We start from the raw sequence: 21,680 nt of genomic DNA, 5'->3' as shown, positions 1-21,680 counted from the left end.
TTTTTCATATCTTGCTGTATTCCATTTGCTAGTATTTTGATAATTCTTATGTCTGTGTTTACAAGAGCTATTGGTCTGTAACTTTACTTTCTTGTGATGTCTCTTCCTAGTTTTTGCCTCAGAGGTGTAATGGCCTTGTATAAGTGGAGTAGTGTTTCTTCCTCTTCTACTTTTTGGGAAGACTTTGTGTAGATTTCATGTTAAATTGACCTTTGAACAACATGGGTTTGAGCTGCACTGGTGGATTTTTTTTTCAGTAGATACACACTACAGTACTTGACTTACCAGGTGGCTCAGGGGTAAAGAATCCACCAGCCAGTGTAGGAGATATGGGTTTGATTCCTGAGTCAGGAAGATCCCTTGGAGAAGGAAATGGGCAACCTGCCTCAGTATTCTTGCCTGGGAAACCCCATGGACAGAGGAGCCTGGTGGGCTACAGTCCATGGGGCTGGCAAAAGAGTTGGGCACAACTTAGTGACTAAACAACAAATGTAAGACTGTAGCCTTATATTTCATTCCCTTATTCTCAGAGAACATGCTTTGTATGATTTGAATCCCTTTAAATTTATTGAGGCTTGTTTAGTGGCCTAGAATATGGTCTGTCTTAGAGAATATTTCCTGTTCTCTTAACAACTTGACCAGAGATGTATTAATATGCCTTTTGTTACCCAAATGGTATTGATCTGAGATGTATCAATATTCACTTATATAACAAATTACTGACACAGGTGTTGGTTTCTACAAAGATCCCCTGGTCAATAATGTGTTAGAAGAACTGTGTATTATACTGCTGTTGAATGGAGTGTTGCAGAGGCATCTGGCACGTCCCGCGGGCTTGTACTTTTTGAGCGTTGATTTCCTTTATTTCTGCTGCGTAGTTCTGTGCAGTGTTGAGAATGAGATGCTGATGTTTCCGGTTACTATTGAATTCTGTTTCTCTCTTCAGCTCTTTCAGCTCTGCTTTACATATTTTGTATCTCTGTTGTTAGGTGTGTAAATGTTTATACCTATTGTATTCACTTGATAGATTGACTCTTTTATCCTTACACAGTGCCCCCTCTTTGTCTGTGAACATTTTTTGTTTTAACTTTATTTGTCTGGTAGCATTACAGCCACTCCCTCTTTCTTATTGCTATTTCTGTGATACTGTATTTTACATTTTTACATTCAGTGTGTTATACCTTTGAGTCTCCAGTGACCCCTTTAGACCATGTGTGCTGCTGCTGCTCACTTGCTAGTTGTATCCAACTCTTTGTGACCCCATGGACTGTAGTCTGCCAGGCTTCTCTGTCCATGGGATTTCCCAGGCAAGAGTACTGGCATGGGTTGCCATTTCTTTACAGAATGTTAATCTTTTTATCACCAAGTCCACTTTGCTTTTTTTGTTCCTGATTTGAATTAACTTTGGTGTCATTTCTTTACTGCAAACGACTTTGCTCTCACCTACTTTCTTTGTTTTATTGTTGTCAAATATGTTTCTATAAGGATAAATAGCACAGTTTTTTAAGGATAATACATTTTTATAGGGATACATAATACAATTATATACATATTGTTTTCAACTGGCTTTTTCTTTTTTGTTGTAGTGCTAAAACATATAAAATTTTTATTTTAACCAGTAAGTGTTTAGTTCTTTGGCCATAAGTGTGTCCACAATGCTGTGCCAAGTAGTTTGGTATTAAATTGAAAGTATTTCAGAAGAGAAGAAAAAATGTGATTATATTACCTTTTATAGTTAGTTACTCAATTACTTTGCTCTCCCCCTGCTTCCTAGAATCATTTGCCTTCAGCCTGAAGAATTTAGTGTTTCTTGTATGGCAGGTCTGCTAGCAATGAATTCACTCGTTTCTTATCTTGTTTTTGTTTTTTATCTCTAGAAGTTATCTTCGGTGTTTGTAAGTCTTGGCTGCAGTTTCTCTCTACTGCTTCCTCTGTCATTTGTTAAGAAACGTCAGCAGCGGGTCACGGGGTTCCCTGCACGTCAGGGGTCATTTTCTTTTCCTCCTGTTCAGTTTCCTGTGGCTGCAGTAACATTTCCACCGACCCTGTAACTTACACCAGCAGACACTCCCAGTTCTGGAAGCTGGATGTCTATACCCACACTGTTGGCAGGGCTGTCCTGTCTGATGGCTCTGCGGGGGATCGTTCCAGGCCTTTCTCTCCACTGCACTTTGGCTAGGAGCCCCTGAGCCCTCTGCTCTATGGGGCTTCACCCCAGTCTCTGCCTCCACTGTCACATGTTGCCCGCCCTGTGTCTCATGCTGGACTCATGACCTCCTCCATAGTGACCTCACTTTAGCTAATCACACCCGCAGTGACCCTGTTTCCAAATGACGTCACGTCCTGAGGCTGGACAGTATTCAGCCCAACGCAGCTGCTTTCAGACTTCACCTTTGTCTCTGGATGTCATCATTTTTAGCGTGACATATCTGCCTGTGACGCGTCTACCCATGTTTACGTTTTCCTGCTTGGAGCTTGTGGAGCTTCTTGAATGTGTGGATTACCATGTTTCATCAGTTTTGGGGAGCTGCAGCTATTCTTTCCTTAGTATTTTCCCATTACCTGCATGTTGGGGTGGTCCTCGGCACCTCATGTTTGTTGGAAGCTCTGCTCACGTTCCCTTTCAAGTTCTGTCTGTTCTGCATGTTGCATAAACCCCCTCTGGTCTGGCCTCACGTTTGCATGTTTGTTCTTCTGCTGGATCCAGATTGTTGACTCTCTGGTGCCTTTTCCTCTCTGGTTACTGCACTCGATGGCAGAATCTCCATCCATTTCTGTCTTACAGCTTTCTTCTCTTTAGTCTCTCTCCGGGTCTTCAGCTGGCTTCCTCCAGTTCTTTGCGTATACTTGTGGTGGCTGCGTCGGCGACCACTGAATCTGACGTCCGGGTCCCGCGGGCAGGTGTGCCGCCTGGTTGCTGTCCTGTGCGTGAATCCCACACAGCTGTTTCTTTGTGCATCTCAACATTTTTGACAGAAAACTGGCCACTTTGGCTGGGACCTGCGGCAGCTCTGGATCCTGTTCACCCCTCCCCACCAGGCCTGTTGTGTTTTGGTTTGTTGGTGTGTTTGTGTTTGTTCAGTGGCCTGGCTGGTCTGTGTTGCTGACAAGTTTCCCCTGGAGTGTGAGAGTGGTGGCTGCTCCTCAGAGGCTGCAGCCGCGGGCGTGGACACGGTCACCCTGGAAGGTGGTCCCAGCGCAGTCTTTGTCACTGTTTCTTTCCCTGATGGCCCTCTTGAGCCGATCCCCTTGTGTGGGGTCACAGCAATTGTTAGGCTCCTATAACTGGCCTGTGCTGTGGTCCGTCCTTTCATCAGGACCTACTAAATTGTCCCTTGGTCCTACCCAGTTAAATTCTCTCCCCTTTGCAGAGGGCGCTTTGAGCCAAGCTGTGGAGGTTTGTCCTGACCCTGGGGGCTCCAGGGTCTCCCGGGTCTGCCTGCTGAACCAGCTATCCTTGTGGGGCACCAGCCCCTCTTCGCTGCTCTCCATCCCCGTCCCCCTTATGCTTGAACTTTTCCCCCTTTATTCCAAATAAAGTCAGCTCCTTAAGGGACAGCTTTGTTCTCTTTTTTTATTGACTTCTTCTGTCCCCAGGGAGCAGTCTCTGAGCCACCTGACGGGAAACCTCTGGAGCTGGAGGAGGGCGTGAACCCTGCTTACAGGCAAGGGGTGGGGCAGGAGGAGTAGCCCCTGATCTTCTTGCCTCGCCCTTGGCCACATGGGGGCTGAGCCGGGGTCACCAGGGCCCCAGAGTCACAGCCTTTCATGAGGGTGGGGAGGAGCTTCTGCTCTAGGGCGCAGGTGGGAGCTGGGTGGGGAAAGGGGGCACTTGGCTACCAGGCTCAGGGGTCAGGAGTCCAGGCCAGAGGGGACCAAAAATGAGAAATGCTGGGGACAGGGTTTGCCCTTCCCAGTGAGATGCCAAATCTTGTCACTGGGAGCCCTTGTTTTTGGCCATCCCTGAGAATCTCACCTTCTCACCTGCTGTGAACTGGTGGACGCGGGGATGGCGGGGTGGTGGAAGGTGAGGCAGTGAGCAGGCTGGGGCTCCTGTGTCCAGACTGCACTTTAGTGGATTTTCTTGGGTGAAGGTTTCTTCATCTGTCATTTACCTTAGGACAAAATCCAAAGACTTAAATATTGGGTTCTGGAGTTAGTTTTCACCAGTTGTGGTTGTCTAGTTTCACCAGATATGTGGAGCACCTGATTGACCTGTGACCTTGATGTATGAAAGTTTAGGATGCCGGAGGAGTCTGTTGATAGCCAGCATCTCTGTTGAGGGACCATGAGTGCCAGACACCAGAGTTGACACTTGTGACTCAGAGTTAAACTGCTTCCCGCACACAACCTCCCTTTTCTTTTAGAAGTTACAGAAGGTCCCTGCCTGTTCGAGTGGCTCCATAAATCTCACCACGAGCAGACTCTGAAGCCTGTGTACCCTTGTGTTCTGGATATTTTCTGTCATATCAAAAACATGCAAGCCTTTAGGCACAGATCGGGAGAGACATCAGTGAAGAGGGCTTCCCAGGTGGTGCTAGTGGTAAAGAACCCACCTGCCAATTCAGGTTAGACATAAGAGATGTTTGATCTAAGACAATAAGAGGGTCCAGTCCCTGGGTCGGGAAGGTCCCCTGAAGGGAAGAGCATGGCAACCCACTCCAGTATTCTTGTCTGGAGAATCCCATGGACAGAGGAGCCTAGCAGGCTACAGTCCATGGGGTCGCAAAGATATAACATAAGTGACTTAGCTACACGCACATCAGCGAAAAGCTGATTTTCCTAATCTTCCTGCTACCAAGCATCACAGTAATCAGAAAATCTGACACTCCGTGCTGATATATGAGACCTGCATAGCCTCTCGAGGGTTCCTGTCACTGCCAGGGGGGATGGTTTTCCTGTTAATGCTGAGCCCTGTGGAATTAATTTCACTTTCTGTACAGTTACAGTCAATAGGCTTAGTGTTTTCCACTCTTTACCACCTCATTGGTTAAGTCTCATTTCAGAGTCATTTGGAGCCCAAGGCTGGCATATGGCTGCTGAAACTTAAAGCCTTCTCAGTAATTGTTGAAGCCTCAGCACAAAGAAGAGATTTGCTCCAACAGATATTTTTTTCTTCTTGCTGATGAACTATGAGGCATAAGTTTGGGTGCTGACCTGAGCTGGACCCTGCTGGCTCCCTCAGGAGCATGTGGGACTGAGATCATGGACCGCAGAGGCAAGCGGAGCTGCGCAGGGCCTGATGTGTTCCATGGGCGAGGCCTCAGGAAGCTGTCTGAGTGCCAAGCTTCTGCCCATTCTGTTTCTATTTGAATTGCTTGCCTGAGGGGATGAAGCTGAGTAGAAGAAACATTTTATAACCACCCAGCTATGTTACATGGTGGCACTAGTGGTAAAGAATCTGCCTGCCAATTTAGGAGATGTAAGAGACGTGGATTTAGTCCCTGGGTTGGGAAGATCCCCTGAAGAAGGAAATGGCAACCCACTCCAGTATTCTTGCCTGGAGAATCCCATAGACAGGGGAGCATGGCAGGCTACAGTCCATGGGATCACAAAGTATCAGACATGACTGAAGCGACCTAGCATGCACACATGTAGCTGTGTTACATAAACAAATACTTTAGATGGAAAGGAATTATTCCAGAAAAAATCTTTAACCTATTTTAAGAAAGGCTAAGGTACTTCCTTCCCCAGGGGATCTTCCTGATCCAGGGACTGAACCCACATCTCCAGGCATTTTCTTTACCACTCCTGAAGCCATGAAATTATCACTTGTTCCTTGGAAGAAAAGCTATGACCAACCTAGACAGCATATTAAAAAAGCAGAGATATTACCAACAAAGGTCCATCTAGTCAAAGCTATGGTTTTTCCAGTAGTCATGTATATATGTTGGACCATAAAGAAAGCAGAGCACCGAAGAATTGATTGTTTTGACCTGTAGTGTTGGAGAAGACTCTTGAGAATCTCTTGGATAGCAAGGAGGTCAAACCAGTCTATCCTAAAGAAAATCAGTCCTGAATATTCATTGGAAGGACTGAAGCTGAAGCTCTAATATTTTGGCTACCTGATGTGAAGAACTGACTCACTGGAAAAGACCTTGATACTGGGAAAGATTGAAGGCTGGAGGAGAAGGGGACGACAGAGTATGAGATGGTTGGATGGCATCACCAACTCGATGGACGTGAGTTTGAGCAGGCTCCGGGAGTTGGTGATGGACAGGGTTGCCGGCTTGCTGCAGTCCATAGAGTTGCAAAGAGTCAGACCGGACTGAGCAACTGAACTGTAACTATATTCTTGCCTGGGAAATCCCACGCACAAGGGAGTACGGTGGGCTACAGTCCATGTGGTTGCAAAGAGTCGGACATGACTTAGCAACTAAACAGTAACAATGGTGCTTCAGGCAGTTTTTTGTCGCCACTGAGACTAGTGAAATGTTGGTGGCTGTCCTGTATGACTTAACACCCTGTCTTTCTGCTGGCTCCCAGGTCTCACCCAGTTATTTTAGGTGCAGAGATAAAGTTGGCATGTTATGGGATATCTTATTTTAGGAAGTGTTTGCATATCAATATAGAGTTACATTAAGAGGTATTAAATTTCTTCTGAAAAGATGTAATTTTACTGATGTAGAAACTGTGGGAAAACGCAATTAAACAAAGGTAAGACACAATGAAATCTCACCTGAGTCAAGCACTAGAGGTGAGCCAGATTGGAAGTTAGTTATTTTTCCGGAGAATTATTCTTTCAAATCACTGTGCAGGTGTATAGATGAAAATGTAGGAGCACTGAAGATAAAACGCACCCCAGACAAGTGGACAGGTGGCGGACAGACTGTGGAATCAGCAGGACAGGCTCATGTGTCTTTCTCAGGGATCCTGGCCCAAAACCCCAGCCCCGAGATGTCGGTTCTCATCCCTGAAGTAAAGGGGAGTAGAATAACAGGGTTCCCGACAGAGAACAGATGCAGCTGATGGGAGACTGAGGGGCATCAGGGCTTCTTGGCTGTGCATGTTCTAAACCTTCATATTTGTATTTTCATCTGACCACATCCTCCAGTGGTGGGCAGGTGGTTCTTAGGCTGGTGTGTCGTTCCCCCGTGCCCCCTGCCCCTGCCACAGTCAGCCTTCTCCCCTGCTCCCCAGGCAGCTTTGCTCACACCTGGGATAAACACTGGAAAGACACATCAGGTTTTCTATGAACAGAGGACTTCATGCAGAGTAAATGTTTTACAACCATAGACCTAGAGGTTACGATGCTTTCTCCTTAGGTAAAAAGAGTGCGTGTTTTCTCTACTGTTAATTCTTTCACTTTGGAACAGGAGGGAGACAGGAATGTGAATTTTGAAGGAGGAGAAGATGAGATGGGTCGCCAGGATGAGTAGAGGATGTATCTTCCATCGGTTTATTATTTTTGCTCCTACCCTCCAAAAACAAAATGCACTTTATCTAGCCCCCTCTACTTACATTATCTGGATCAAGTCTTTTTATTAGTTGAAATATTTTTCAGTCATAATTGCCGTTTCACATTTGCTGGGTGTCTGTTTTAGAAGCACGTTCCTGGTGATCTCTGGCCCCTGGTGGTCATTCAAAGCTGCCCACTCCTGTTCGGCTGGATCTCTGACTGGGCACAACCGAACAGTGCAGCTACTCACTCGGGGCCTTGATCTGCACAGTGTCCACTGCTTCTTATTTGGTTCTTGAACAGCTTGAAAGATCGTAGCTTTTTATGAGGTTTCTGAGTCTAGTTTAAACATGACGTCCTTTCTTTTTGGTAGTTCACCAAATAGACGCAGGTTCTGGTCACTTTTTACAAAAGTGATTCTAAAAGAATTAGAATCCCCTTAGTGATGCTCAGCGTCCCACCCATATAGAACAAGGATCTTTTAGTAATGTCAGGCTCTCCATCGAAGAGTGCACTTTGAACTCATAATTGCTACTTTCTATATCACTTATCCAGGCTGCCTTGGTATCTCTAATTTTCTTGAAGAGATCTCTAGTCTTTCCCATTCTGTTGTTTTCCTCTATTTCTTTGCATTGATCGCGGAAGAAGGCTTTCTTATCTCTTCTTGCTATTCTTTGGAACTCTGCATTCAGATGCTTATATCTTTCCTTTTCTCCTTTGCTTTTCACTTTTCTTCCTGTCACAGCTATTTGTAAAGCCTTCCCAGACAGCCATTTTTGCTTTTTTGCATTTCTTTTCCACGGGGATGGTCTTGATCCCTGTCTCCTGCACAACGTCACGAACCTCATTCCATAGTTCATCAGGCACTCTATCAGATCTAGGCCCTTAAATCTATTTTTCACTTCCACTGTATAGTCATAAGGGATTTGATTTAGGTCATACCTGAATGGTCTAGCTGTTTTCCCTACTTTCTTCAATTTGAGTCTGAATTTGGTAATAAGGAGTTCATGATCTGAGCCACAGTCAGCTCCTGATCTTGTTTTTCTTGACTGTATAGAGCTGCTCCATCTTTGGCTGCAAAGAATATAATCAGTCTGATTTCAGTGTTGACCATCTGGTGATGTCCATGTGTAGAGTCTTCTCTTGTGTTGTTGGAAGAGGGTGTTTGCTATGACCAGTGCATTTTCTTGGCAAAACTCTATTAGTCTTTGCCCTGCTTCATTCCGCATTCCAAGGCCAGGAATTCTGCCTGTTACTCCAGGTGTTTCTTGACTTCCTACTTTTGCATTCCAGTCCCCTATAATGAAAAGGACATCTTTTGTGGGTGTTAGTTTTAAAAGGTCTTGTAGGTCTTCATAGAACCTTTCAACTTCAGTTTCTTCAGCGTTACTGGTTGGGGCATAGACTTGGATAACCGTGATATTGACTGGTTTGCCTTGGAGATGAACAGAGATCATTCTGTCGTTTTTGAGAATGCATCCAAGTACTGCATTTCGGACTCTTTTGTTGACCATGATGGCTACTCCATTTCTTCTGAGGGATTCTTGCCCACAGTAGTAGATATAATGGTCATCTGAGTTAAATTTACCCATTCCAGTCCATTTTAGTTTGCGAGTCGGACACGACTGAGCGACTAAACTATCCAGGCTGCCTAGACATATACAGGTCCAACTCCCTGCTCTGAAGTCAGAGGACCTGCACCTCCACAGCCTGCCTGCACACACCCTCCCCTGCCCACACATACACCCCCTTGCTCTCACACACCCTCCCCTGCCCGCACACACCCTCCCCCACCTGCACACACACACCCTTGCTCTCATACACCTTCCCCTGCCCGCACACACAACCCCTTGGACTCATACACCCTCCCTTGCCTGCACGCACCCCTCTGTCCACACACACAAACCCCTCCCCGCACATACCCTCCCCTGTCCTCACACACCGTCCTCTACCTGCACACATACCCCTGCCCGCACACACATGCCCCCGCCTGCATACACACACCCCTGCCCATACATGCACCCTCCCCTGCCCACACACACATACACCCCTGCCTGCACACACAACACGCCCCCCCCCACACACACACACAAGCTTCCCTGCCCACACACACCTCCCCTGTTCAGTAGGGGATACACTGGTACACATCCCTTGTACAGAGTGATCACCATGCTCTCCCCTGCTGTCCCCATGCAGGTAACTGGGGGCGCAGGCTTTGTGGGTTCCCACCTCACAGACAAACTCATGATGGACGGTCATGAAGTGACTGTGGTGGACAACTTCTTCACCGGCAGGAAGAGGAACGTGGAGCACTGGATCGGCCACGAGAACTTTGAACTGATCAACCACGACGTGGTGGAGCCACTGTACATCGAAGGTGAGCGAGGGCTGCTGTGCTGGTTGGTGCCTGGTGGGTGGTGGGCTCGACAGGGCCCCCGGATGGGTGGCTGACTTGGTCCTGCTGAGTCCCTGTCTGGTTTTGGAAACAGTCTCACCACATCTCGGGCACTACCCTGGCCTCTGTGATGGAGACTGGATTGGGGAACAGTCTGGATTCACTGTTACATGGCTGTTGATCTCATATTTATAGCAGGGAAGCAATGTTCTCCTGCTTTGACAAGCATCTTGTGGGGCTGGGTTGGTCTGTTTGTCTCCCGGGCTGGCATGCTGTGTGGGTTTTAACAGGGTCCCAGTGGTACCACTTGATTTTCATCTCCCCAGCAGAGCTCTACCAGCGTCTTCTTGGCACACATCTTGTTGTTTTCAAAGTGTGACCACTGTGGTTTATTCTGATTTCCTATTTCCAGTGGGAAAGTAGATGTTGTCCGGACTCAGGACGGGGTGGTCCGTGTGGAGGAGGAGCTAATAACTGGGGTGGCTCGGGTCTGGGCGGGCGCAGTGGCCTCAGGGCCCCCTTGTGGTGATGAATTATGAAATGGTCAGACAGGAAGCCTTATTGTAATCACAGGGGTTGCGACAGAGGCCTCTGCATTGTCGGGGTTAGAGGATTGGGAAATAAAGTTGTTGCTTTGGAAGGAATTGTAATCACTGAAATAACTTAATCGGATTGTCTATGGCTTTAAAACAATTCTGGATTTTACCCACCACAGCGTTAAGTTTCTGATGTTGAATCTACCCTGCAGACTGGCTCTGGAAGCAGTAAAGTGAATTATTCTCCGCACCCCCCAACCCATTCAGGACATGGGAGGTTTCTGAGAAGCCAGGGCCAGTGGAGGGTGTGTGGTTTGTGGGGTGGACACCAGGCTGCCGCAATGGTGGTCGCTGAGCTGTGGCCCGGGACAGCTCCTTGGACCCAGGCAGGTGTCTGTCCCAGGAGAGGGCCCTAGGAACAAGACAGCGGGCGGTGACCAGGTTCTCAGAGCTGATCAAATGCTCCTGAAGGGAGGGGGAGCCCCTCGGAAGATGAGCTGGGAGAGGAAGGAGCTGTCTTCATGGGCGGGCGGACTTCAGGTTTCTGGTCTGACCGATTGGGAGCCTGGAGTAGCCCCTCCTGTCCTCACAGCTGGGAGGTGAGCAGACTGATGGCTGGCCGCCTTCTCTGCTCCTGCAGGGGACGGGGTGCCCAGGGCACACTGCCCCCAGGATCCCGAGATGGTGCTGGACCCAGAACCCCAGCTGGGTGGAAATGAGTGGGAGCTGCCCAGGGGCTGGGACAGTGTGGACAGGCTGTAAGTCCCAGCCTCAGCTCTGGAGGTCGGGCGCCCTTGTGTTAAGTTTCCCTTCCAGGAGCCCCATGAAGGGGATTCTCAGTGACAGGTTTCCAGCAAGGGGCAAGGGGGCGGGGGGAATGAGCCCTCCTAAAAATCCACCCAGAGCACCCAGTTCTCCCCTGAAGCCTCCTCAGGGAGCCTTCCCACAGCCTGACCAACATGGAGGGATGCCTCCAGCCCAGGTTCACAACGAGGGGACCCCATCCTGGGACCTCCCTCCCCCCACCTCACTCCCCCCTCCTCTCAGTGGAGGCTCCGAGGACAACAGGTGCACCAAAGGAATCCCAGGGCCCCGGGTAAGGAAGTCTCTAGGGAAACCCAGGGACAACCAGGGAGACCACACCGAGGCCAGAGGCTGACCCCGAGGGCACAGGGCAGCGAGCGCAGCTTGTGTCCAGCCTGTTTGTCCCCGCTGTGCCTGGTGCATGGTGCGCGCCCACAGTGCAGACTCAGCCTGAAGAGGCAGAGCCAACGTCAGACCTGGGGCAGATGTAGCAGGGGCACGGAGTTACCAGAATGGCTGTCTATATACCTCTGACCCATGTGCAGAGGGCACAGATGGGTAAAGTGGAGTCTGCAGAGATGGGAGGGTCACGGGGGCTGAGAGATAGAATGTTGTGGTCACGGGTTAAGAGTCTGGCTTTCTGTGCAGTGGATACAGGTTTGATCCCTGATCTGGGGAGCTCCCACATGCTGCACAGCAGCTAAGTTCGAGCAGCCACAAAGACCAGAAATAATTAACTAACTAAAAAGCCAGAAATAATAAAAAATAAACAAAAATTTTAAAAGTTACATAGAAGAGAATCTTAATTTTTTTCTCTCCTTTCAAAAGATGATTCTTTGCTAGTGATAAAAGTAATGCACAGATGCTAAAGAACATTTGGAAAAGTATAAAAAAAGAAAATAGAAAATTAATCCTCTTATCCAAAAATGCTCTCTCTGTTCTTGTTAACATCTAATAATTTCTTTAAATGTGATCTTTTTAGATTAAATGTATGGTTAATAGGCAATATAAACTATATGGTTCAATTAAAAAAAAAAAAAAAAATTCCTTAAAAAGTCTTCCTCTTGCCTCTGTCTGCCACCTCACTCCAGGAGAGTGCGCTTAACGTTCGCTCATCTGCAGTTTCCTTCTGTGACCCAGTTAAGACAAGCAAGTATTCATGATTCTTCCCCACAGTAGAGAAAGTAGCATTTTTTGTGTTGCTCTGAATATCTTCCCTCTTGCTTTTTGTATCCTGGTGATCTTTCTGTATCATTCATGCAGTGCTGCTTCATTATTATTTTATCATTATTTTGCTTTTTGGCAAAATAGTCGTGTTCTGTTGTGCGGCTGCACCAGGTCTTTTTGCAGACATGTCTCCCCCATGCCGTGAACATAGCGCAGCTTCGTTACCCCATGCTGCTGGGGGCGGGGCTTGTGTGCTGGCCTTCCAGGAAGTGGGCGTGGCTTGGGAGTGCCCAGACAGATGTGAGGTCACTGCTGTCGTCACCTGTGGCCTGTGTCTGGGTTCCTGATGTGTGTAGCCTGTGACTCCCCAGAGCTTCCCTGAGAGCTTGTCCCCCCGCTTCATGGGCAGCGTGTCTGCAGAGAAGGAAACAAGCAGAGAGGCCCTCGTGTCTGGGGAGCTGGGTCCTGGACCTACGGTGCCCTGGGAGGACATCCAGGAGCGCAGAGCCACGGGCAGGGGACAGTAGCGACCCCGCTGTGCTCTGCCATGTCCCGGGCACTGTTGCCACCTCTCTGGTGGACACAGTTAGTTCTCTGAACGTGTGGGTCGGGTGGGCTGTTAGCCCTGGGTGCTGGGCCCTTTCTGTTAGTGCCTTGTACCAGGCAGAGGAATCCAAGGGGAGACCTGGGAGGGGGGAGTTGCCGACTGCCCCCCCCACCCGCCGCCCCGCTGCAACCCTGCCAGGTGATGGTAAGAGGTGGGACTGAAAACGGCATTTGCTGAGAGCTTCGGGTCCACGCTTCTGTGGTCATTTGAAGAGTGCCCCTCAGATTGGACTGTCTCTGTAGAGTCACGTTCGACAGCTTAGAAGCTTCCTTACTTACAGTGATGGCGCAAGTGTGAGCATTGAGCGCAGAGTCCGTGGGGCCCAGAGACCCTCCATGCAGCATGCAGTTCCTCCAGGGGAGCCAGCACGTTGGTTGCCACCTGTTATCGTGGTGGGGGGCGGGGCAGGCATGCCAGCTGGTGGCTGATCCGGGGCTGGGCCAGACCTCAAGCAGGCAGCCTCCCCTTGGCATTAAGTCAGTATTATTTGAGACGAAGTCAAGGCACAATCCCACTCTTAATTTTCCGTGCCAAGAGAAATTTGGTCTTTACACCTTGAAAAGCTCTGTATCTTCTTAAGCCCTGTTTTACGTCACAGATGCTGGTGTCGGGGAGCAGTGGTCAGGCTGTGTGTGCCATGTGGCCGTGAGTGGCCGTGACACGGCAGAGGTTTGACACAGGTCACGTGGGGAACTTAGTTAAAAAAACATGGTATAAAGAAAAATACTGCAGGAAGATATAAATATTCCGTCTGTCTTTCTGTAGATTTCCCTTTTGGTAGGAGATAGCACTTGATTTTTTTGGGGGGGGTATGGATTCTGAGCAGTAATTTTTAATTATCTCAAGGGCTGTTAGTTTTCAGCGCTTTTTCTTTCTGTATCTGTGTCCCATGTGTGCTGAATTCATTCATTTGGGGTTAGACTGCCTGGGTTTTCAGAATTCACAGGAGGGCCAGTGCACTGTGGCCACCCCACCCTGGGCCCGTCTTCCTCCCAGCATAAAAATAACATGCCCACAGCCTGCCAAGAACACTGCTTTGAACCTATTTAAGTTAATTATGTGAGAAAGGAGAACTCGAGAACTTACTGTTTTAATCACTCTTTAACTTGAGCTCTTTCGGGCTCATTTCTCAAGGCTCCTGTTTTCCCAGCTGCGGTTCCGGCATGCAGCCTTGTTCATGAGACAGAGTGGCGGGAGAGTCGCTTGGTGGCTGGCAGCCAGCACGGACGGATCGCCACGCCAATCGCCCTCCCCCGACTCGGGTTTGAACATCATGCTTGTTTTGGGTGCAGTGTGCCCTGCAGTGGGCAGGCTCTGAGCATTTTTTCCTGGGTGGTGAGAGTTCACCTTGGTTATTACTGCTTCGTGGTATCTTCCTAGCACCTCTCATGACTGATTTTTTATGCTTGTTCTGAAGTTTCCCCTGCTGTCCTGCCCGTAATTCCTTCCGAGACTGTCAGTGACTGGCGAGGGCACTGGGGCCTTACTGTTACAGGCAGGATGTGTCCCTGTAGGACGGAGACACGGGCAACGTGAGGTCTAGTGTTACAGGGCGTGCCTTGGCCCTCCTACGAGGGGCGAAGGGGGCAGTCATTTGCCCGTTGGGTCATCTGTCCAGGGACACTGCGTGGCTCTCACCTCTTGGCTACTGTAAGTAATGCCGCTGGGCATGTGGGAGAGCAAGCATCTCTTTGAGACTCTGCTTTTTCATTCCCTTGGCTGTAATCCCTGGAGTGAAATGTCTTCTCCTATGCCGATTCCATTTCTAATATTCTGAGGGAATGCCCCACTGCTCCCATGGTGGCTGCAGTGTTGCCTTCCCACCAGCAGTGCACAGGGGCTCCAGTTTCTCCACATCCTTGAAGACAGCATTTGTTACTTTTTTGGGGGTTTTTTGGTAGTAGACATCCTGATCCATGTAAGGCAGTACCTCAGTGTGGTCTTGATTTGGGTGGTTCTGATAAGTGACATTGAGCATTTTTTCATACACTTATTAGCCATTTGTGTATCATCTTTGGATGATAAGTTCAATATATTCAGTGTTAGCCATCTTTTAAGTTGGTTGATTTTGTGTTGTTGTTCATTTTAGGAGTTCTTTATATATTCTGAATATGAGCTTATCACATATAATTAGCGAGTATTTTCTCCCATTCTGTAGGCTGTTTTTTTCACTTTGTTGATGTGTCCTTTGATCCTGGCAGAATGTTTGATGTAGTTTCATTTGTCTATTTTTGCTCTGTTTCCTTTACTTTTGGTGTCAGAGTCAAGAAATCTTGCCTAAATTCAGTGTCATGCAGCTTTCCCCCTGTGTTTTCTTCTGGGAGTTTTATTCCTTTAAGTCTTGTATTTAGGCTGTTAGTCTGTTTCGAGTTGGTTTCTGTGTGTGGTGTAAGATCAGGGTCCAGTCTTGTTCTTTTGCATGTGGATGTGCAGTTTTCCCAACACCATTTGTCAAAGAGACTGTCCTTTCTCCACTGCATGGCTCAGCACCCTTATCAGAGATCGTGTGATCATACACAGAGCATTTATTTGTGAGCTGTCCTCTCTGATCCTTTGGTTTCTATGTCTTTATGCCGGTAACACACCTTTTTGTTACCGTAGCTTGGTATTGTGTTTTGAAATCAGGAAATGTGAGTCCTTCAACTTTGCGCTTTTTCAAACTTGCCTTAGCTATTTGGACACCTTTGAGTTTCTGTGTGAATGTTGTTTTAGATTTTTATGCATTCATTCCTTTTTGAGGTCGAGGGCACAGACATTAAAGCGTTACCTCCACCAGGGGAGTCATGTGGGATACAGACATTTTGCTGTTCCTGGCTCTAAAACCACCTCCAGATCTGGTGTTTATATGCAGGATAAGTAGAAACAGAACAAAAGCTCTCATCTCCCACACTTTCCTACCCTTTGTGTCAGATTTGTTTTTATAAACTTAGAATGTCGTTCATCTTGATAGTCACACTTCTCTCTGTGTCTGAGAACTCAGTCTGCCTTCCAATCTGAGCACTTCATCCAGATAGATCTTCTCAGAGAACAGTCCACTCGGCAATCAGACTGATTCTAGGTAGAGGGGAACAGGCCACGTGAGGGGCCCCGGCACACTCTTGTTCCAGATGATCAGACTTTGTTTCTGTTTAAAGTTCTTCCAGCCGCATAAGTAAGCTAGTTTCTAAGAAGAATAAAAGTAGAATTTCGCTGAAAGATACATGAGCGCTGTTTTCACACGGTCCAGTTCTGGGAGGTCAGCATTTTCCAGTGTGTTCCCTGGAAGTAACAGGTGTGTTTTGCCTCCTGCCATCCCCCACAGTGGACCAGATCTACCACCTGGCTTCTCCTGCCTCTCCTCCCAACTACATGTACAACCCCATCAAGACACTGAAGACCAACACCATCGGGACCCTGAACATGCTGGGTGAGTCTGCCCCTCGTCCTGCAGACGGTCAGGGTGTCGGGCCCAGGTGTTGGATCCTGACAGTTGTGTTCTTCAGTCCCCCTTCCCCATGCGTGCTCTCAGGGTGACTGGATTTGCCGTCACAACTCGACATGGGGGTCCGTCACTGTGGGAATCGGTCTACGTTGCCTCAGTGACATCCCCTGCCTTCCAAGTGGCCTCCTGCCCCTCCTGCACTTGTGGCACGTATGCCTCGGGGCTAGAAGGGGGGCTATAGATTCTGATGTGAGGTGGGCATGGGCTGGGCCCACACAGTTGAGGGTGGAGGAGCCTCCTCGTGGGGTTGAGGAAACTGAGCTCCAGACTAACTGCAGGCCTCTCCCTGAAAGTGGAAGGTGGGCGTGAGCACTGCCCCGGGTGGCTGCGTGTGAGCCCACAGACAAACCCAGAGAGTGGGCCACACGCACATGGGTGGCTGAGGTCAGAGCCGCTTCTGTTTCCATGGCTTTAAGAACCAAGGGTTTTGATTAGGTGCAAAGTGAAGACAGGAACCACTTCTTTAAATGTCAAGTGAAAAGTAGATTTAATTATGGAATATTTAAAGCAGATTCTGTAACTGGGTTTGGGAAATAGCCCTGCATTTCAATTTGATAAAAGGGCAGCAGGGAGGGGAGCACGGTCTGTTAGACAAAACCTTCGGGGCAGCAGGCTCTGCAGAAGGTGGAGGATGCTTTCTCTAACTCAGGGCACTGCTGTCCTGACTGAGGTCACCTGCTGGAAACGCCCCTGTTCTTAGCACTGCACGCACCTGCCCCCAACTCTCTCCAGCCCCCCACCCTGCCTCCACGTGGAGCTGGAGGCAGTGCAGAAACAGCCACCATGCTCACGATATTTAGAAAGATGACCGTCCTCCCACCTGTTACAGGATGCTCCCTCCTGTCCGCTGACGGGGGGTAGGTCAGATGAGGCTTACAGTCGGGGGCTTGGCAACCACGGCGGATGGAGAGGTTCCCAAAGCTGATGCCTTGAAAGGCCCTTAGAGCAGGGGCCCCAGGTACTGGTCCATGACCTGTTAGGAACCGGGCTGCACAGCAGGAGGTGAGCAGTGAGTGAAGCTTCATCTGTATTTACAGCCGCTCCCCATCACTCTCATTTCTGCTTGAGCTCTGCCTCCTGTCAGGTCAGGGGCAGCATTAGATTCTCGTAGGATCATGAACCCCAGTGTGAACGGCACATGCAAGGAGCCTAGGTTGAGAGCCCCTTACGAGACTCTACTGCCTATTGATCTCAGGTGGAGCTGAGGCGGTGATGCTAGTGCCAGGGAGTGGCTGCAGTTATAGAGTATCACTAGCAGAGAGGAGTGACTGCAGAGACCCAAATAAATCAGCTGCAGACTCATGTCAGAACCCTGCCAGTGAGTAGCAAGTGACAGCTAAGCTGCACCTGGCGGAGTGTGTCATCATTTTACTGTATATCACAGTGTAATAATAATAGAAATAAAGTACACAATAAATGTGATGTGCTTGAATTGTCCCCAGACCATCCCCCCACCCCCGCCGCATCTTTGGAATAATTGTCTTCCATTAAACCGGCCCCTGGTGCCAAAAAGGCTGGGGACTGCTGTCTTAGAGCTTGACCTGAGCATGGCAGGTGACAATGCTCTAGTCCATTCTTGCTGGGAGGGGTGAAGGCGAAAAGGGGTCAGAGCTAGACACGGACATGGCCAGTTGCTTTGGAGAAGATACTGTGGAAGCTGGACCTCAGAGGAAGGAGGGAGTGGGGCAGAGGTGCCTGAACAGGAGATGGTCTTGGGCACAGTGGGAGGTGCCCAGGGTACGTGGGGAGCAGAGGATAGAAGGCTGACCATCAGGGAGAGAGTGGCAGCCAGGGTTCGAAGGACCTTGCCCTCTGCCTACACGGGTGGGGGTAGTTACCTGATGGAGTGCTGGTTGCTACGTTCAGATGAAGGGATCTTTATAAAATTCCCCAAGTCATACCTTATAATAAAGCCCACAGACCATGCATTTGGCCCTGTTTACAGTTACATGTGTCCAGCTAACTGCTGTTTTTGGGAGTTCATTTGTGCTTTTCTTACAGTTTGAATTTAGATTCCAAAGTAGATGCAGTAAGAGTGGATAACGTACAATGCACGGATGACCAGATACCATTTGTATGAAAACATGCCTTGAATTGCCTGTGCGTTTGTGTTTTCTTTGATCCTTGAAGCTGACGGTGTCCTGTCATGTTTCTGCAGGGCTGGCAAAGCGAGTTGGAGCCCGTCTACTCCTGGCCTCCACCTCAGAGGTGTACGGAGGTGAGTGGGCATCAGGCCAGCCCCCTGGACAGCTGGCTTCTGTCACAGCAGGAGGGAAAAGGGACCAGTGAGTCTAGACTTGTTTCCAAAAGGCCCTCCCGGCTGTTCCTCTCCAGAGGGCAGTGACCAGGGGGTTCCCTCCTCCGGGTGGGATGAGCCTTCTTCTTCTGCTGCAGGACCTCCCCAACCAGGACTGGGTTATGTCACCTTGCCAACAAGCAGCAGCCACTTAAAAATCCGCAGAAGTGTCTTTGCTCCAGAGGCACCTCAGGAGTCAGATCACGGAGGTTTTGCTGGTTCAGCCAGAGGGTTTGCTCTTCAGTGAAAGCAGCCTCACCCCCCACCCCCTCCGCTCTCCAAACCCTGAAAGCTCAGGGATTAGGAGACAGATGGTGGGGAGACAAATGTGTGCTGGTTGCCTCCGCTGTTTTAGGGTAGCTTATGAGAGAGCCTTAAGTAGGCGGAGCTAGAAAACCCTGGCGCCTGCTTTGCCCTCCCCGCCCTAAACCTTGAGGATATAAGTGTTCAGACGGGGCTGAGGGCCCCGTCCACTCAGGGGCTCCTGCCCACCCTTGCCCACAGGCACAGGGTTCTGGAGAACCAGTTAGTGGATGCAGCAGAAGCCAGATGCTAATGCAGTGTGATTTCCTCCAGGCGTTGCTGTCACTGCCAGGAAGTAAGAGGGCAATGTGGGAAGAGATGCCTTTTAAAAAAATAAATAAGGGAACCAAGTGAAAAAAATCATAGAAGCTGCAGTTCTGATGACGCAGCTCTGCTCTTTGCCTCCACTGGCAAGGCAGAACACCCTCACAACTCTGACGTCCAGGCAGCGCCCTCCTCCCACCAGCTCCAGGAAGGGGCATTGAGAGGTGGGGACCTTGTGTCCCTGTGCTTCCCGCCTCTGGACTCTGCAGAGCTTGGCAGGTCCCCACACGGTACCAGGAGGCCCTTTGTAGCATGTGTCCCAGAGGCAGCAAGGCTGTGTCCTTGTTCCTGTCTCAGTGCCCTGATGGTCCCTATCCTGCCCTGGACGTCTTTTCCACCACCCTCTACTACCCTCACTTAGCATCTCGCCTCTGACGTCAGCTTGTGAGTGATGTTAGGGTGACTCTCAGAGGTCCCCGGGTCTGCTCCAGCAGTGGTGCCTGCAGGCAACCCCGTCTGGTCTGCCGGCCCCCCATGCTGGAGGGGGGACAGGTTTGAGATGATGTGTCCCTGCACCCTCACTGTTGTAGTAGCAAAGTGGCTTTGTGAGGGGGTGAAGCTGGCACCCCCTCTGAACCTCTGGCATTTCCTCTCCACTGGTGCCAGCCGAGGAGCAGGTGTCTGTGCCCACCCTTTTCTGTTGGTCCTCTGCGGCATTCAGGGCCTCTCTGTGGGTGTCCAGCCTGCCACGCCCTTAGCAGAAATCCCAAATCCCCTCTGATAGGTGTCTTTCCAGGTGAGATGCTTATCCTGGTCTTTCCCAAACTCCCTTTTGCATCATCATTATCCATTGTCTGTAAAACATGTGAGCTTGAACAAAGGGAGGTTCTGAAAGCACTTCCTCTTCCACCGCCATCCCCCGCTCTCCCGCAGACCCTGAAGTCCACCCACAAACCGAGGATTACTGGGGCCACGTGAATCCCATAGGCCCCCGAGCCTGCTATGACGAAGGGAAGCGAGTCGCCGAGACCATGTGCTATGCCTACATGAAGCAGGTATCAGGGGCTGGTGGTGTAGACAGGTCACTGTTGGATTGAGTACAGTTGACCGTGGTTGACCCTGTCCAGGGACGGATTCCCCGGTTCCCCACTGTCGTAAATTAACGGTGCTGTCAGCAGGCTTTCCCATGTCTCTCTTAAAAAATGATTTCTGGGGATGAAGCCTTGGGTTTTGAAGACCCCAGCGTGGCTGGATGAGCTTTATGACTAACCGCCCATCAGCAGTTAATAATAAGTGCTTCGCTTTTCCCAAGGCCTCTGGGTCAGTGGACACTTTTTTTTTTTTTTAACTTTTTACTTCTCTTTCTGTTATCTAGTGGGTATACTTCATTTTTGCTTTTACGTGGGCATCTTCAGGGATTGTTATTCACCCTCTGAGTCCCTGCCTCCTTAGTCACCCCGTGCTGCGGCCTGCCCATGGATCTTTCCGTGTTATGGATTTGCTCACTCCCAGCTGAGGAGTAGGGGTCTGGGTTCCCACCTGGCTTCCCGCTGTCTGCCCTGGGCCGTGAGCTGTTGCTCACAGGCCGTGTCCCACCCACCTGAAGGCTGTGCAGACACCAAAGAGATGTCCAGGCCATCCGTTGTGCTTGATCAGCTCTGGGGTCCTTACTGACATACTCTTTACTGGAGGGACATGTAGGTAGATGACTGTGGCCGGGTGTTTTCAGGGCAGGCCTCTGTGACAGAGAGGCCTCTCTCTCTCGGACTGAGAGACAAGACCTCTGAGACTGAGAGCTCTGAGGACTGAGAGACTAGCAGGCATCCATCCTGGGAGCGGCCTTGGATTGAGGGTTCATCATCCTGGCCCATTTGGAGCTCAGTTGGCCATGGGCTTTGTGCAAAGTGGGGTGGGCGCTTCCTGGGTACCCAGTGCCAAGAACTCAGGGCTGGGCTGGGAGGCCCTGAACACTTGTTTCTTTTTGAGGGGGGTGCAATTACCAGAGCCTTTTTTCCCTTATATTTTTAACGTTTACAAGTGTTGAAGACCCACAGAACAACCTTGTGCTGATGTAGGTATTTACATTTTTCTGCATATTTCATATTTCTTGGCAGAACTAATCACTTTCAAAGTTTCTCTTGTATTATTCATTTATTTTAATCAGTTTTAGAAAAGACATACCTATATCATCTTTTTTTAAAATTGGAGTATAATTGCATTACAGTCTTGTGTTGGTTTCTGCTGTACAGTAACGTGAATCAGCCTTACGTGTACATATATCCCCTCCCTCTTGAGGCTCTCTCACCTCACCTCACCACCCACCCCACCCCTCCAGGCCATCGCAGAGCACCGAGCTGAGCCCCCTGTGCTGGACAGCAGCTCCCCGCTGGCCGTCTGTTTTACAGGGTAGTGTAGTTATGTCAGTGCT

General features: G+C 49.4%; 1 protein-coding gene across 2 annotated transcripts in view; it reads left to right on the top strand.

Annotated features, from left to right (window-relative positions):
- The window catches only part of UXS1 (UDP-glucuronate decarboxylase 1), a 56,332-nt gene that overhangs the window by 22,988 nt on the left and 11,664 nt on the right, over positions 1-21,680 (top strand). For both annotated transcript variants that reach the window (XM_069580382.1, XM_069580381.1), the window contains exons 6-9: positions 9,596-9,776; positions 16,210-16,314; positions 18,548-18,607; positions 20,186-20,307. In XM_069580382.1, coding sequence (XP_069436483.1) covers positions 9,596-9,776; positions 16,210-16,314; positions 18,548-18,607; positions 20,186-20,307 — 468 coding nt within the window. The remainder of the gene's footprint in view (positions 1-9,595; positions 9,777-16,209; positions 16,315-18,547; positions 18,608-20,185; positions 20,308-21,680) is intronic.

The sequence above is a fragment of the Ovis canadensis genome, chromosome 3, assembly GCF_042477335.2.
Source record: "Ovis canadensis isolate MfBH-ARS-UI-01 breed Bighorn chromosome 3, ARS-UI_OviCan_v2, whole genome shotgun sequence".
Classification (NCBI taxonomy): Eukaryota; Metazoa; Chordata; class Mammalia; order Artiodactyla; family Bovidae; genus Ovis; species Ovis canadensis.
This window is presented reverse-complemented; position numbering and strand designations above follow the sequence as displayed.